Here is a 19,132-nt window from a genome sequence, read left to right as displayed (position 1 = left end):
ACAAGGTCTGGTGAATACAGTGGGTGAATTAATACTTTCCAGGCAAGATCTTTTAATGTGTCTTTAACTGGTTTTGAAGTGTGTGGTGGTGCGTCATCATGGAGCAAAATTACTTTGCCGTGTCTTCTGGCCCATTCTGGTCATTTCACGATCAGAGCATGGTTCAAATTGATTATTTGTTGTTGGTAGCGATCAGTATTAACAGTTCACCTGGTTTTAGAAGCTCATAATACACCACACCTTCCTGATCCCACCAAACCCAGAGCATTGTCTTCTTTCCAAAGCGAGTTGGCCTTGCAGTCGATGTTGATGGTTGACCTGGATCAACCCACAATTTTGTGCATTTGGGATTCTCAAAAGAAATCCACTTTTCATCGCCAGTCACAATTCAATGCAAAAAAGACTTTCTTTCATGCTGGTGAAGCAACATTTTACTGATGACTTTTCGGTTTTCCATTTGTCTTTTGTTCAGTTGATGTGGTGCCCATTTTCCTTCCTTTAAAAATCTTTCCCGCCGAAACCGGTTTGGCTCAGTGGATAGAGTGTCGGCCTGCGGACTGAAGGGTCCCGGGTTCGATTCCGGTCAAGGGCATGTGCCTGGGTTGCGAGCACATCCCCAGTGGGAGATGTGCGGGAGGCAGCTAATCGATGTTTCTCTCTCATCGATGTTTCTAACTCTCTATCTCTCTCCCTTCCTCTCTGTAAAAAATCAATAAAATATATTTAAGAAAAAAAATCTTTCCCATTGCTTGTAAACAATCAGAAATTGTTTACTGAGCAACATTTAATCTTTCTGCAAGTTGTTTTTGAGTTTGACACGCACCTTCATCCAATAATGCTTGTCATTGTTGGTCTTCAAATGTTTTCAGTTGACCTGGACGTTCTTTGTCTTTCACATCGAAATCATCACCTTAAAGCGTTGAAACCAGCGCTCACACGTATCTTGAGATGGAGCTTGTTCACCGTAAGCTTCCCGAAATATACAATAACTTTTTCTTTAAAATAAAGTAATGAATTAAAACTTTCCGCAAACACTATTTTTTGGCACGAAATTCGATATTTTTAAGTTTAAAAATATCTATGATGTTAACACCTTCAGAAATTTTGACATATGAAGTTTTGAAGCTTGCTGTCAATACAACAAAAGAGCATACATATCAAATCACATTTATATCAACATACTAGTATGTGTAACTCCATCTGTTGAAAAAAAATCTCCATTATTAACTGGTACACTTAGTAGATCAGCTAATATATGTAAAGTGCATAGAAAAGCAACTGGCACATACTATAAGATATCTAAATGTTAGCTATTAGCTAAGTGTTTGCTAACAGCAACAGCAGAAATAATGATAGCAATAGTATAAGTAGTAGTGATAATTGCAAAATAATTTTAGCTACTATTTTCTTTTATTGCTCACCATATGGCAGACAATAATTATTAACCTTTATAAAGATTTTTTGAAGAAAAATTCTTGTCCCAAAATCTAGAAATAGAATATTATTTTTAATTTCTTTAATAGAAGTTCAACACCATTGATCACTCAGCTACAAAACAGAGTATATTAAACAGATGCATTAAAAAAATAAATACATATGTAAATCATTAGAATTTAATGTAACAACACTTTAGGAAATGTAGAAAATGTACGTGTGTGTGTTTTTAAAATATCTTATTCAGAAATTTAATATATTTACTGGTGTTAAGAAATGTAGCTAAAAAAAATGTAAATGAGAGACAGAACCAAATATGCTAGTATCCTCTGCTAAGTCTCCAGAAGATTTTCTGCTCATTAAAACTAACTTAAAAAGCAAAAATTCAACCTCTATTTTCTTTATTTCATATAGAAAATACAGATACTATCCCATTCCTTTCATTTTTTATTCCATATTCTATGACCTAGTTCAGTTGGAGCTGTCTGAGAGAACTCACTATGATTAGAATTTATGAAATATTCTATATTTGCAAAAATTTTTCAGGCAGAAAATTTTGCCAACTTCAATGTTTTTATTGAAAGCATTTGCTTAGCAAGGTATTAAGATGTTCACAACTTAAATAGTACTTACTCAAACAAAGTTACACTGAAGTCAAGCCAGTTCCATGGGTCACCAAAGAAATAAAAAGATCCTGTCCAGATGCCTCTTGCAATGAGTTTTACAAGTATTTCAAATGTGTAAATTGCAAGCAAAGTGATCCTGCAGAAAAATTTATATATTAAAAAGTTTATATATATGTGTGTATACACACACACACACACACACACACACACAAATATATATATATATTTAAAGCGAAAATAATACATTGTCAGTTCTGAAATACAATCTATACTAATAAAAGGGTAATATGCTAATTAGACCGGGACACCTTCTGGGAGACCTTCTGGGCATCCTTCCGGACAAAGCCATGGTGGCAGGGCCAAGGCAGAGGCAGTTAGGGGTGATCAGGCCAGGAGGGGAGGGCAGTTGGGGGTGGTCAGGCTGGCAGGGGGCATTGGGGGTGAGCAGGCCAGCAGGGAGGACAGTTGGGGGCAAGCAGGCCAGCGGAGGGGGAGGTTGGGGGCAAGCAGGCCGGCAGCAGAGTGGTTAGGAGCGATCAGGCAGGCAGGCAGGTGAGCAGTTAAGAGCCAGCGGTCCCCGATTGTGAGAGGAACCACAGGTATTGGGCCTAAACAGGCAGTCTGACATCCCCCAAGGGGTCCCAGATTGGAGAGGATGCAGGCCAGGCTAAGGGACACCCCCAAACCTGTCCATGAATTTCGTGCACTGGGCCACTAGTGTTTATGATAACTATCTGGCAAATAATCAACTAATGAACCAAGCAACCAACCAGGCAATAAAAAAAGCAAGTGCCCTTTGAACCATAGGCAGGCTTTAGATAGGGCTTCTAGGGTGGCCTATGTCTCATGGCATTAACCATACAATTTGATTACCAGTTTTTTCAACAAGTCCTAGCTCAAGGTTATAGTCTGTCTATATATTTAGGTAAATGGTGAAAATATAAAATATCACCGTTATTCCATATTGGGGGTCACACTGAATTGTAAAAGGGTTTAAAGAATTAATTTTATCATATGTTTAAATAAGGATTTTTATAATGAATCAGTACTATATTTATCTTCCAAAGTCAACTAGTCTTAAGAACAGAATTAAACTTAAGAGGTAGCATTAAAAAAGGCTTTCATCCCTAGAAAATGTAATGGACCTTTCCATAATTATAAGCTAATGCAAGTCAATCTACTCACATCTCTTAGGAAAGAGAAAAGAGATAGAACAGAAAGAAAGGAAAATAACTTTCTTAAAGAATAAAAAGAAATAGTTATTTGAGTTTGAAGCAAATTGGGTATGGGATTGCAACAGTAAAGAAAATCCGAGGCACTGAAATATTATATTAATCCTTAGTGATTAACTTTAAAATGATACCATAGACATAAACATATAGCTAAAGACTCAAACATTTACACAATGTTAACATAACAGGTTTGGAAATAAAGAAAGGGTAGAAAAACATTAAAATTGTTTAGTTGATATATATGTAGATTTCTATTTGGCAAATTCATTAATCATGGTATATGTATAAATATTATATTATGTATAATGAATATTATATATACACTAGAGGCCCGGTGCACAAAAATTTGTGCACTTGGTGGGGGGGTCCCTCAGCCTGGCCTGTGCCCTCTCGCAGTCTGGGACGCCTCAGGGGATGACCACCTGCTGTCTTAGACCTGCTCCCCAGGGGATTGGGCCTAAATTGGCAGTCAGACATCGCTCTGGCAGCCCAGGAGCCCTCGGGGGATGTCCACTTGCCAGCGGGCTGCAGGCCTAAGCTACAGTAGGATATCCTTAGCACTGCTGAGGAGGCAGGAGAGGCTCCCACCACCACTGCTGTACTGGCAGACATCAGCCTGGCTTGTGGCTGAGCAGAGCTTCCCCTGCGGGAGCGCACTAACCACCAGGGGGCAGGTCCTGCATTGAGAGTCTGCCCCCTGGTGGTCAGTGTGTGTCATAGTGACCATTCATTCCCAGTCACTCCGCTGTTAGGGTCAATTTGCATATTACCCTTTTATTATATAGGATAGAGGCCTGGTGCATGGGTGGAGGCTGGCTGGTTTGCCCTGAAGGTGTCCCTGATCAGGGTGGGGGTCCAGCTGGGATGCCTGGGCAGCCTAGGTAAGGCGCTGAGGGCTGTTTTCAGACTGGCCACACCCCCTTCAGGGTAGGAAGTTCCCGCTGGAGTGCCTGGCAAGCTTGGGTGAGGGGTTGAGGGTGGTTTTCAGGCTGGCCACACCCCTTTCAGGGTGCGGGTCCCTGCTGGGGTGCCTGGCCAGCCTGGGTGTAGGGCTGATGGCTGTTTGCAGGCTGGCCCAGCCCCCAGTCACCCAAGCTCCCAGTGGAGGCTGGCTGGAAGCAGGTATCTGGGATTTATTTGTCTTCTATAATTGAAACTTTGTTGCCTTGAGCGGAAGCCACAGCCAGCCAGGGTAGGCGGGAAGCTTGACTTCCTTCATCGCCTGGGCAACCAAGCCTCCTGCTTGCTCCAGCTCCATGGCTGCCGGCCACCATCTTGGTTGGGTTAATTTGCATATAGTCGCTCTGATTGGCTTGTGGGCATGGCTTGAGCATAGCGGAGGTGCAGTCAATTTGCATGTTTTTCTTTTATTATATCAGGTTATAAATATTAAATTATGCAAAGTTATAATACTTAGTATGTAATGTACTATAATGCCACATGTAAATAATAAATATAATCTTATATGAGATTACATACAATGAAATTATATAACTTACTGTAATTCTGGCCCCCATTTTGGCCCCTCAGTCAGGGACATAAATATGCAGTCAATCAGGACGCTAATCAAAATGAATAGTCGAAAAAAGGTAGATTGCAGTCAAGGAATAGTATATGATAAATAATATTGGAATTATATGTTTCTAATTCTGTTTATATGTATGTATACATATGAGATAAATAGTTTCTTAAATTATCAAAAATATATATTAGTCATATTGATAAATGATGAAGATTAATATTTGTTAATGTTTACTAACTTGAAAATATATTTAAATGCATTTTCAAAGATGAAACACTTAGTGCAGTTATAATCCAAATTTCAATATGACCTAAAATGAGAAATCAATTCAAAAGAGGAAATGACTGCAGCAATATTTGAATAGAATGGTTACATTTGATATTTGTACATTCCAAAGCCAATAGAAAAGGATATGGATGTACCAAAATCTTAACAGTTGCTCTTCTAATTGAATTGAAAGGAGACAATGTACACCAGGTGGCATTAAATCTGAAAATTGTTCTCTTCTTGTTTAGTATCATGAAAGTCTGTAAGGCAAAAAAGATCATGTGAAATTAGAACATGAACTATATAATCTAACCAGTTATGCAACATATTGACAATGGTCATTTCCATCATGAGTTCTAACAATTATATTTTTCTTATATTTTTATATTGTTTTACATTAAAAGCAAGGGGAAAGTGTTTTCTTAACTCTTTTAATTGATATTTAGGCTTATCTACCACTTTTTTTTGGGGGGGGGGGAGGCTAGGATTCTATTGAGAAAACCATTTGCCACACACCAGTCCTCAAGGTTTCCGGCAAAATTAAAATAATAGGAAGAAAGGTATATATTAATGGTTCATGGAGATTCATTTAAACATACCTGAATTCAATAAATGTAAAAAAAACCCATTAATTTTATTTCAAAGACAATGAGGTATGGGATTACAATAGTAAAAATGACCCAAAAATACCTCAATGTTACCCCAATCATTAGTAATTATCCATGGTATAAAACCCCACTTGTTTATTATCATTTTTATAACATACATTTAAATCATGTAAATATAATATGTTGGAACATAAAACCAAAACTAATGAAAGATCAAAAATATCCTAAAAATTAGTCATATATATATAGATGTTTTTATATATATGTATATATGTGTGTAGCTACAATATATATGTATATACATATACACTGACACACAGTGAAAGTGTGTGTGTGTTTGTCTCTGTATACATACCCTTAGTATAATACATATCCAATTGGAAAATTCATTTATTGTGATATGTGCATAAACATATTTTATATTGAATATTATATATGTTATATAATAGGATATAATATATAGCATATAATGCAATGTAATACAATCTATAATAATAAAATCATAATGTGCTAATTAGACCAGACATCCTTCCGGATGACCTTCGGGACCAAGCCGTGGCTATGAGGGCCAAGGTAAGCTGCCGTGGCTGTGAGGGCCAAGCCCTTTGCATGAATTTCATGTGGTGGGTCTCTAGTATACTATAATATACTAAATGATATATATTAAATATGACCTCATATCGGGTGGGGCAAAAGTAGGTTTATAGTTGTTCATATGGAAAGTAATACAATAATTAATAAGTAATAATACAAATAAATTGTTTCACATACTCACAACTGTAAATCTACTTTTGCCCCACCGTGTATGCTATAGTATTATATTTTATGTTATATAGCATATAATTATACAGAGGTGTATATGGTAATTATATATAGGTATTTGTATTTATACTAGAGGCCCAATGCATGAAATTCATGCACAAGTAGGCCTTTGCAGCCACGGCAGCTGCCTCCATCCCACGGCTGCAGCCCCAGCTTCATGCAGAAGGTTGTCCAGAAGGATAACCAGATGGCTGTTTGGTAAATTTGCATATTACACTTTTATTATTATAGTTATAGTTTTTTAAAATTAATAACTTTAAATAGCCAATCATTCATATATATATTTATATAAGTGTATATAGCTATGTATATATAGATATTTATATTTATATTAGTGGAGACAAATATATATTTGCTAATTATTTATACATATACTAGAGGCCCGATGCATGAAGATTTATGCAAGAATGGGCCGTTTTGCCCCTGGCTGCCGGCACTGTCTTCGCTCCAGTCAGAGCCACCTTTCCACCTTCGCTCCTGCTGGAGCCTCCTTTCTGACTTCACTCTGGCCTGGAGCCACCTTTCCGCCTTCCCATGCTGCCCAGAGGCCTGGAGCGGCTGGGGTGGTATGGAAGCCTGCGCCGTCACCATCTTTGTTGAGTTAATTTGCATACTGACTCCTGATTGGTTGGTGGGCGTTGCAAAGGTATGGTCAATTTGCATCTTTCTCTTTTATTAGTGTAGATGTTCTAAATGGAAACCTTTTCCAACATACAATCTATGGATATCTGGCTGTATTGTAGACATTTCCCCCTTTCATTTTAAATGCAATGAGACAACTAAAAAGGTCCCCACCAAATAAATCTGATTATTTAAAATGTACTTTCTGTATATTTCCAGAACAATCTCAAACTTCACAGAAGATGGATCTGCAACCAATCAGCTCACTAGTACATGTTATTACAAAGCAATGAGTAATTCCAAGTATAATATTTTCCAGTTAATGTTTAAATGCTGAAATTATTTATTTAATTTTAGAATCTTTAATATGCCAATTTTAACAAAATAAACTGAATGTAATTCAAATTTTTTTAAATATATTTTATTGATTTTTTACAGAGAGGAAGGGAGAGGAAGAGGGATAGAGAGTTAGAAACATCAATGAGAGAGAAACATTGATTCAGCTGCCTCCTGCACGCCCCCCACTAGGGATGTGCCCGCAACCCAGGTACATGCCCTTGACCGGAATTGAACCTGGGACCCTTCAGTCCACAGGCCGACGCTCTATCCGCTGAGCCAAACCGGTTAGGGCTGTAATTCAAATTTTTAATAAATGTGCCATCATAAATAACTACTTTTTATACTAGGCTCCACTGCAGTTTTTTACTTTTTTTGTTTTTCAAAATTCTTGCTTTTTGTCTTTAATAACAATCCTGATTTGCTTACCACTTCAGTATCCTATATAATAAAAGGCTACTATGCAAATAGACCGAATGGTAGAACAACCAGAACAACCAAACAACCGAACAACCAGTAGCTATGACGTGCGCTGACCACCGTGGGGGGTGTGCAGAACATGGCAGGTGTTTGCCACAGTGGGGTGGTGGAGCAGGTGAGTGGAGGCACCAGACCAAGGCAGGGCAGTGGTCACTGTCATCAGGGCAAGCATCTGTTGGTTACTGAAAATTCTTTGCTCTCGCGTGCCATGGTCTTGCCCAGCACTCGCACCTGCTGCTGGCGCCGGCCCTGCTCACACCCGCAGCTGGTGCTGGAGCTGCCACTCACACCCGCTGCCAGCACACAGCGCCTGTCCCAATCACTTGGCGCCATCAGCAGGTGGGAATGGCAGTTGCTGACCGTGATCACCCCTGAGGGCTTCTCTACCTCCCCCTGCTCCTGAGGGAAATTGGGGCAGCAGCCACCGCTCACACCCATTGATGGCACTGGCCCCACTTGCACCCACTACTGTCACCAGCCCCAATTGCTCCTCACCATCAGCGGGTGCGAGCGGGGCCAGTGCTGTCAGCGTATGGGAACAGCGGTGGTGGGAATGGGGCTGCCGGCAGACAGGGGACTGGGGCCGTGGCAGGAAGGGCAGGGCGGGGACACAGAGGATGGTCTGAGACCCGCCCCTGTCTACTGCAGCCAACTGGCCCACAGTTCCTTTCAAGGTGCATGAATTCGTGCACAGGGCCCCTAGTATATTATAAAGAACTCAGAACTCTGCTATATTAGAATTACCTCTACATAACTGTTATATTAATTTTATGATTTAAGCACAGCGAAAACTGAAAGCAGATAAAATTGAGATGAGGACTTACATTTCCACTATCTGAAGATCTTATAGGTATTTATTATTGTTGTATAATGCCCTGAAAGTTATCACAGTTACTGGAGTCCTTTTGTTAATACATACATTCATCCTGTAAAATGCCAATATTCTTCCACCATGCAAAGATTCAAAAAAGCTGTGGTTCTACAAAATGATCACTTTGCCATCCATCCAGAATTTTGCTTCAATTCTATTGTTAATATCAATGAATGTTCTACAAGCATGTCAAACTCAAAGGCTAACATTGGCCAAATAAACAAGGTTTAAGTTAATGTCAGCCGCAAAAAACAAAAGCTTCAATTTTCATAAAAACATAGGTTTATTTCAATAGAGACATGCTAAATACAAAGGGCTGAAATAAATGAGTAATCATTAACATAAAATAATAGAACACTTTATTTTATTTTTTGTTCTTTATTGATTAAGGTATTACATATGTGTCCTTATCCCCCCATTCCTCCCACACACACCCCCACACCCCCACTAATGCCCTCATCCCTCTGGTGTCTGTGTCCATTGGTTATGCTTATATGCATGCATAGAAGTCCTTTGGTTGATCTCTCACTCTTACCCCCACCCTCCCCTACCTTACCTTTGAGGTTTGAGCATCTGATTGATGCTTCTATAAAAATTAATATTTTTTTCTTGAACATTAACTTACCAGACACTGAATAACTGCACAAATTAATAAGCATAATGCAAATAAACCTATTTTTCTTGTTCTCCAAAAGGGAAATATTTCCTGTTGTGCACACCAAACAAGTCAGTCCAAGACTAATGACATGGAAATTGGCTGCTAAAATATTCACTGCTAGTATTAGTGGAGAGAAATGGTGCACCTGTGCGTAAGGCATGTAAGGGGAATGAATGCAACATGATTATAGTGATCAGTCATTAGCAAACATTGTAGTTTGTTATTAATAATTATGTATAATAGGATATTGTAAAAATTAAGTTATGAAATTTTTATTAAAACGTTTCTTACATACCGTTATACCAGGTATTGGTTGGGCTGCAAAAATATTCGTTGTGGGACATATGGGGCCTATGGGCTGTGAGTTTGACATGCTTGCTCTACAAGAATATCAAATTACATTTGTCCACAATGGAGCTAATCCTTTTGTCCCCAAATTTGATCTTTTTTATAGTTATTGCATTTTTGTCAGCAGCACCACCATTCTTTCAGGCTGAAGACCTTGGCATTATTAGTCAGTCTTCAAATCTTGCTGATTCTTCTCAGATTTGTTACCTCTCTCTCTCTCCTCTGAGACACCATCAGGCTGAATTCCTCTTTCTCTCCTATTTCATTTTTCTGACCCTACCTCTTCCATGCAATAATAATTTAGAAATCTTCATATTAACCTTACTTAAATATTGTATTCATCACATCAATTTTTTGGTCATCACATTAAATCCATGTTGAAATCTCCCTTATTTCATCTATTTCCTACAACTTGCAGCACTGTTTCTTCCCTATTCCAGAATTAATCTCTGCTCTTGCTTATTCCTAGATCTTCCCTTTGCCTTGTTAAAAGGTGAAATGTTCTCTAAACTATAACTCACATTCTATTTCGTTAATGAAGACTCTTCCAGCTACCAAGCCACACAGATCTCTGCCATTTCTAAAAAAATTTCTTATTTTTATCATTTTGTGCTTGTTTTTCAATTTTTCAAATATTTAGTAGGTTCTTCAAGTTATTCTGGAGATAAGATAGGATATGATTTATGAATGAATAAAAATGATAAATAAAATATAGGTTGACTTTATTTTCCTAACTATTGAGTGAGCTCTTATCAAGTTGAACATGTGGAATTGTGTAGATATTATATAACTTTTATAGTATAGAGCTTTAAAATTGGTAATCTTAAGTAGCTGATCATCATACGCCAATAAAACAAATCATTATATGAATGCATAACAGGGGGGAGGGAGTGAGAGGGTCTAGATAAAAGAAGGTGAAGAGATTAGCCAAAGAACATATAGGTATAGGCCATGTTCACAGACAACAGTGTGGTGAAGGCCCAGGGTGGGGAGGTGGGCAAAGGGGGAAAATGAAGGACATCTGTAATAGTGTCAACAATTTTAAAAAATATTTTAGTGAGGTTTCAGGATATAAGATTAATATTTAAAAATCAATTGTATTCTATACTGTAGCAATAAACGAGCAAAAAATGAATTAAGGAAACAATCCTATATATAAAACCCCAATATGCAAATCGACCAAACACTAGAACGACTAGTCTCTATGAAGCGCACTGACCACCAGGGGGCAGATGCTCAATGCAGGAGCTGCCCCCTGGTGGTCAGTGCGCTTCCACAGGGGGAGCACCACTGGGGCAGTGTTAAGGACCCCTTGGTAGACATCCCCTGAGGAGTCCCAGACTGCAAGAGGGCACAGGCTGTACTGAGGGACCTCCCCACCCAACCAGTGACGAATGTCATGCATTGGGCCTCTAGTTCCATGTATAATATCACCATAAAGAATATAATACTTAGGAATACATTTAATAAAAGCAAACACTTGTACATTGAAAACTACAAAACATTGTTGAAATAAAAAAGATCTAAATAAATATAAAGACATCTCATGTTCACAGATGGGGAGAAAAAATAAAAAAGGTATAACAGTATAGCCTATTACAAAGTAAAGGAACCCCAAACTAGCCAACCAAACAGTGACTCTTTATAAAATTCTCAAATATGTGTTAGATTTCTTATGTAGTTTTGTATAATTTAAAATTGCTTATTAATTTCTTATTAATTATCTTTTTACATTCTATCTCAATTACATTTTTGCATGTCTGAAAAACAAATGTGGTCATAATAAGTTCAATCGATCCTTACATTTTTACTCTGGTAGTACGGGTCCACGTCTTCCAAGGGCTCTGACACCATTCCTGGAGGAAGATTTCCATAAACAGATGGAAGCTCTTTTCCAACTTCCAAGTCAGGGTTTGGCTTGAAATCTTCTTCGTGTTCCTCATTGTGTTTTTTAGCGATACGCTGTTCCATAAGTTCCAGAGACTCCCGCGTGAAGGGGACAAGGCCCTTAGGTTCTGGGGAAGCCATTTTCAATTTTGCACCTGCAAGAAATGTACTTTTTAGCTCTCTATTAGATTTGGGTATACCGTAGAAAGAAAAATTTTAAATTAAAAAAGTTTAGGACATATATAAATAAAAGGTAACAGATAACTGCATTTATTTAAAGAAAAGTCTTGAGTTTTGTAGAAAATTGAGCTGTTAAATTAGGTCCTGTTATACTTAATATTAGATTTAATTTGTAATTTCATGTGTAACTCATTCAGTTTTCTTTACCTCTCCACTGAATCCTTTCCCTCTTACTGAAATATTCCTTTCCATTTCTCCTTTGTCATAAGAGTTCTAAAGATCTGGCAGTGGGGGGGTTGGGGGGGGGAATCCAATTATTTCACTCTCATCTGCATTTAACTATTGACTAGGCTTTCCTTTCCTAAAGGCAGTCATCATTGCCTGTGAGCCCTACTCTTCTCTTCTTTTTCTTAAAATTAAATTTATTGGGATGACATTAGTTAATGAAATTATATAGGTTTCAAGTGTACAATTCTATGATACATAATCTGAACACTGTGTTGTGTAAAGTCAAATTTCCTTCCATCACCACACGTTCAACCCCCTCTAACCTTCCCTACCCCTCCACTCCCATTTTTCTGTGGTAACCACCATACTGTCGAGTGCATCTATGAGTTTTTATTTGTTTGTTTGTTTTGGTTCTATCTACATGAAAAAGGAAAACATTTATTTACAAAGATATATGCAGTCCTATGTTCATGGCAGCATTATCCACTTTTCTTATGACTCTGAATACTCCCTTTGACTCAGTTCTTCCTTCCAAATTTTAACTCTGATATCCCTTAAAGTTATGCTGTTCCCTTCTGTTATGTCCTTCTTTTTGGTGACTGCATAGGCAAACACAGTTTTAATTACTATACATGGATACTTACTGGGTACATTTCCCAAAATACTATCTTTCTTCTGTTATTTATGTGGCAAACCCACCAATGAGAGCAACTTAACAAGTAAAAACAAAATTTATTGTTTTTCCCCATGACTATAATCAATCCTTAAGCTTCCTACTCATTATATAAGAAAGCACAAATATAAACTAATTATCTTAAATATTACTCATGAAATTTGTATTTTTCATCAATTTCTCTAAAGAAAATAATGTTCTTTCAATTATTTTTCATTATGTATTTAAATATGTTCCGTTGTTTACATATCTGCAGTGAGGTAAGTCATCTATATCTGGTTGCTATAGTAGTCTGTACAGGTTTCCCTCCGTTCTAGTCTTTACTTCAAATCATCCTACAGGCCACTCAAATTTGTCTTCATGAAATATAATTTTATGCATCAATTCCCCATTCATAAACCTTGTTACTTCCTCTCACATAAAAATATGTTCTTTTGCTGATTTTCTCCAGTCTAATTCTTGTCAAAACCTACTCAATGATCCTATTCGGTGACAACTGACTGATTATTCTTTATTCATTCCCCTTAACCCTCTTGGTAATTTTATTACTGCAATCAAGGATAAGAAATTTTGTACTTGATAATTGTGGCATTTTGTATGTTTATATTTTGTCTCTTATAGTGCTGGCTTTGGCTGAATTCCTTCTAGAAGGTTTTCCTAAAACAGAAATCACACACATGTGTACACACACATATATTCTGCACCAGAATTCCACACTGCTTAATGAAACTGAGTTGCTTAATAGTTTAGTTCATTACTTATATGTTAAGAAAGAAAAGGTGTTAGTTAATCTTAATGGAATAACAGTCATTGTAAAAATCAGACTCTAAATGCTACCTTAAATAAATGGTGTGAGGCAGACATTTAGGTATACAAATGGTAATCTCATAGACATCCAAGGAAAGAACACACAGTACATTTTTGTGTCCTGGGAAATAAAAATGGAAAATCAAGAACTTGGATGACTCCTATTCCTCTCATGGGATCACCATCTTCTGGGCTTTTCTTTTCATTCTATCTAAAGAATGGCTTCCTTTGCTTACTTCTCAGAATGCGCATTAAATAATGCCATCCCAGCTTCAATTTTATTTGATTTTTCAGTTTAATTTCCCCCATATGCCTATGTCTCAAAAACTGTGAAAAGATACTCTACATTGGTCTAGCCCAGCCTATGGGTTTATTCCCCCTTGGTATAGTCACTATAGACCAGAGAGAGAAACATTTTCACAATAGCAACAGCTTCTTATGTCTACTTCCCTCAAGGCATGTTACAAGGATGGGGTGTGAAGCAATTTTAAAGAGATAAATATGAAGTATGAATAATGGAATGTATCTACTTGGATCTCTCTTTCCAGATTAATGGTTTAAAGAAACTAACAATTGTTCATCTTAAAATTTACTTATTTTCCAAGTACCTTGTTCAATATCATGCACAAAACTAACACATTGAAAGTTGGTTAAGAATCATTTATATTTACCATATGCACATACAAACACATCTACATCAACAACTCACAATTTATAAACATAGGCTACAGATACTGAAGTTTGTTCTTACATATGAAATCTTATTTCTTTAATACATTAAGTGGGCTTTTCAAAATTAAACTCCTTACATGGAGTTCTTTGAGTATAAATTAAAAGGTTTCTTAATGACTCATGATTATAGGTTAGTATAAACAAATAAAATAATGAACTTTGAAATTAGATAGACATGCATTCAAAAGCTAAATTCTGTACTAGTGTTTTGAGAGGTCGCAGTCAAGTTACTCAATATTCTTGAACCTTCAGTCATAAAATTGGTGTTTTTCTTTGGGTTAAATAAGAATAAAATAAAATAATATCATTGGCAATGCCTAGTACATTGACTGGCACCTAATAAATGGGAAGTAAATATAAATTTTAATTGTTATAAGATTTTTATATCTTAGAATGATGGGCCAAACCTAATAAAATAATATATAATGGGAATATGTGTATGGTTATGAAAGTTGGACCAAAAAATCCCATCTGCACAAGTACAGTGAAGATACTTTTTCTGTAACAGAGAAAACTGCCAAGGGATTTTACTTAATAGTAATTGCAATGTAAATCAATACTACCTTGTATCTGCCAAAAAAGCTATATAACTGTGATCTGTATTAAAGCAAGATGTAGGAGGCACATCTCTTTTCTGCTGTAATCCATAACCACACCCAAAAGGCATGTAGGTAAACTGAAGGGTCTTCAGATAGAATCAGAATACTGATTAGCCTCAAATCACAGCATCTATAGACTACTTAAAAGAATAGAGGCTACATTAGTTGAAGTAGAAAAGACTCAAGTAAAACACTCTCTTTTCAAAGTATCATAACATTGCCTGAGTCATGTTTTTCTTCACATGTAAACCAGAATCCCTCACGTATTACACAAGGTCCTAAGGGTTAAACAGACCACATACAGAAAGCCTGCAGTACAGTACTGACTCTGTCCATGCTAATTCTCTCCCCCCAATTCAGTTATCCCAGAAGACTTCCTTAGTGATATTAGAGAGGAAGGAAGAGGGAGAGAGAGATAGAAACATCAATGATAAGAACCATCCATCAGCTGCCTCCTGCCCCCTAATGGGAATCCAGCAACCTACGAAAGCCCTGACCTGGAATTGAACCCTGACATCCTGGTTCTTGGGTCAACACTCAACTACTGAGCCATACAGGCCAGGCTCCTTAGTGATAATTTTGATGTTGAATAAAAGTACTCTGGGTGGTTGACTATGTAAATGAATTGATAGTGAGCACTGACTTCTACAGTATGTCAAAAAAATGCAAGTACTTATCAAATGGAACTGACTTGCATCTGACTTCTAGATGGCTAAGAAAAGATTATCAATTATTAATAATTAAGTCACACTTAGGTAAAAGCATTTCTGTGGGGAATTTATAAAATATGGTTCAGGCACTATGCTTTCCGGTGAGTGATCTTAATACAGCACACTAAAGCCTGAAAAATATAGAAAGATTAATAGTTAATCTGTCCATTAGACTGCCTTTCTAAAAAATTGAAAGCTAAAGTACACTTTTGGCAAGAATTGTATCAAATTAAACTCAAGTTTGGACTCTAACAAATTCTAGTTGCACTAATATTTTATATTGATTAAAGTGCAAGCCCTGTATCTTGGATATCAGTTGAAAGTAGCACAACCAGCATCAATATGAGAAAAAGAGATGCACTATGATAGAAAAATATTCTCCTTATAATAATTTTCAAGCATTTGAAAATGAGCCAATATTTGTCATAATTAAGGCAATTATAATTTTGGTCACACTTACTGAGTGACTACCATTTGTGAGGCACTGGACTAGATGTTTCTATTATGTTATCTCACATGTTATCCTTGTGATCACCATTTATAAATAGGGAAACAGACATTGATGAGTTTCATGACTTCTCCATCATTGTATAGCTAGTTGAGTGGTGAAAATATATACTAACTCAGGTGTGCCCAGTGAAATATTTTTGGTGGTTTGAGCTGAAGTATCACTGATGCTCACAGGACTGCTTCTGCCATATGATATTGGCTGTGATCTTGGCTTTGACTAAGTCCTCCCCTTCTCTCCCCGTCCCTCCATTTTCTTCAGTAGATGCCCAGATTAAGGATTATTGAGAGCTGAGTTTAATTCTATCAATGATTTCATTTCTCCCAGGCTAATCTGTTACTGTCATTACGCATAACTTGAAGCATTGGCATCAGATAGAATATACTTAGTAGTTTATTTCAAAGCAGAGTGGCAAAGTAGAGGCTATTCAATAATTGATACAAAGAAGTTAGTGGGGAATGCTTTCTCCTAAGTATTTTCACCATTAGTGGGAGTGTTCTCTTTCTGTCAGTCATTTCAACTTAAATTTAGACCACATTCTCTATAAAGCATGAGAGAGAGTGCATGTGGGTTGAATTTTACTTTTTATTCACGGGCATTTTGAAGTTTGGGCATTCTCTGACTTCTAGTTTTGCTGATGGTGTGGGTTTTGTGTCATTTTAATTGTTTTTGTTGTTGTTGCTGTTTTGTATTTCATTGTTTGTGAAACATATGGGGAGGTTCAGAGTTGGGTAGTTCCCATTATCCTTAGCTTCAGACACTTCTAATAGCCAAATAAATTTTGGATGGCTGAATAATATAAATGATAAAAAAAATTTAAAATTAAAATTAAATTTAAAATTAAATTTAAAATTAAAATTTAAAATTAAAAACCCACACAATAAAACTTATAAAATAAAGCATAAATAAATGGTTTTATAGTAATTTTAAACGAAGGTCCTAGTTTAATGAAGCAAAGTGATGGCTAGGATTGAGGAAATAAATACTCTAATATAAACTTTTTTGGTGTTATGAATTGGTACATCTTTTCTAAAAAAAAATATCTGGCACTAGTTCTCTAAATTAAAAACTATAAATTTTACCTTAGTAATTTGAGCAATATGAGCATACCCAATAGGTACACCTCAAAGCAATTAATATACACAGTGTTAAAGTTGTATTTTCTATTAAATTTATTCACTGTGACGTTCGCTGTGCCAACTAGCTGTGGGGTATCTGAAGCTGGCTCGTAACCCGAATTTTAGCTCACAACTCAAAGCAAAAAATCGGCTGAGAGATGGCTCGTATCTCGAAAAACTCATTAGTCGGGACACTCATAAGTCAAGGCCCCACTGTAAAAACAATGGGTGGTGTTCATCACATAGGGACAAACAGCCACGACCAACCTGAAGGAAGTCAGTCCTACAGGGGTTGTCTTGGCAACAGCTGCACCCGCCGCCAAGCTGTTTCTGGGAGCTGTTTCCTGTAAGGGTGGGGTTTGAGGCAGGAACCCGCCCTGGGAGCCTGGAGGCAGATCTTTCTAAAGTGTGAACCTGAGTGGGGCAGCTGAAAGGCTTAGAAAAGACAGACAAGAGAATGAAAGCCGGGTCTGGGTGGGACACTGCTTCTCTGAGAGACAGTGACCACGCCCACAGCCATGCCTTTAGTTTATAGCAGATGCTATGAGGCAAAGTAAGGGTATGACCAAGATGTTTAAGAATACTCTCTTGGGTTTCAATCCTACTCAACTACATGCACCTGAACTCTATCAAGCCCACATCACTCAGGCACGTGGGGCCACTTGTTCGGACCATAGGTTTAAGCTTGCAACTACAGCTGTTGGCTGTAATTGTGCTGGGAGGGCCCTGCCCTCCAATCTGGGATTTGCACGTGGCAATGAGAGGACTGTACCCTCTTATCAGTCCAAGGCTTGAACCTGTCCAAAACACTGTAGTGGCTCCCTACAATAAAGTTTTAATTCTGTTTCTTTGTTACTAATGTTGTGGCCCCACCCCATGACAAAGAAACAAAGGAAAATTTCCCCATCGAATTTCTGAATAGTATTACTCCTTCGAGAATGCTGTGTCATAAATTAAAATTGAAAGTGGGTGCAATCATCATGCTATTGAGAAATCTCAATAGTAAATGGGGTCTTTGTAATGGTATCAGATTTATTATCAAAAGATTACGACCAAACATTATCGAAGCTGAAGCATTAACAGGATCTGCAGAGGGAGAGGCTGTTCTGATTCCAAGAATTAATTTGTCCCCATCTGACACTGGCCTCCCATTTACATTGATTCAACAACGGTTTCTCGTGATGCCAGCATTTGTGATCACTATTAATAAATCACAAGGACAAACTCTAGACAGAGTAGGTATGTTCTTACCTGAACCTGTTTTTGCACATGGTCAGTTATATGTTGCTTTCTCTCGAGTTTGAAGAGCATGTGATATTACAGTTAAAGTTCTAAGTACTTCATCACAAGGGAAATTAGGCAAGCACTCTGAAAGTGTTTTCACTCTTAATGTGGTGTACAGGGAGATATTAGAATAAGTTTAATCACTTTATCAGTCATTATTTGCATCACTGTTGTTTTTATTTCATGTTTTTGTTATTTTCATATCATGTTTTTGTCATTTTTATATTATACCTCTGTCATTGTTATATCCTTTTGTTACTGTTTCTCTCTCATCAACGTTTCTAACTCTCTATCCCTCTCCCTTCCTCTGTATAAAAAATAAAAAAATATATTTTTTTTAAAAGGGAATTAATTAGCAGAGATATTTTAATATTGCTATTTTCCCTTTCTCTATAATAGAAGTGTGAGAGATGAAAGGAAATTAGTAAAATGTATATGAAAATAATATATAAATTTATTAATACATAAACAGTAACAAAAGGATAGTTCAGGTGCATGTAGTTGAGTAGGATTGAAACCCAGGAGAATATTCTTAAACATCTTGGTCATGCCCTTACTTTGCCTCATAGCATCTGCTATAA

At 37.1% G+C, this 19,132-nt stretch overlaps 1 protein-coding gene across 1 annotated transcript in view; it reads right to left on the bottom strand.

Moving 5' to 3' along the window:
* SCN7A (sodium voltage-gated channel alpha subunit 7) overlaps nt 1-19,132 on the bottom strand; it is an 86,293-nt gene that overhangs the window by 56,603 nt on the left and 10,558 nt on the right. Inside the window, exons 2-5 of the mRNA XM_081096286.1 lie at nt 11,629-11,867; nt 5,229-5,341; nt 4,792-4,881; nt 2,068-2,196 (exon numbers count right to left, since the gene is read on the bottom strand). Coding sequence (XP_080952412.1) covers nt 2,068-2,196; nt 4,792-4,881; nt 5,229-5,341; nt 11,629-11,867 — 571 coding nt within the window. The remainder of the gene's footprint in view (nt 1-2,067; nt 2,197-4,791; nt 4,882-5,228; nt 5,342-11,628; nt 11,868-19,132) is intronic.

Source organism: Myotis nattereri, assembly GCF_964212035.1.
Source record: "Myotis nattereri genome assembly, chromosome: 7".
NCBI lineage: Eukaryota > Metazoa > Chordata > Mammalia > Chiroptera > Vespertilionidae > Myotis > Myotis nattereri.
This window is presented reverse-complemented; position numbering and strand designations above follow the sequence as displayed.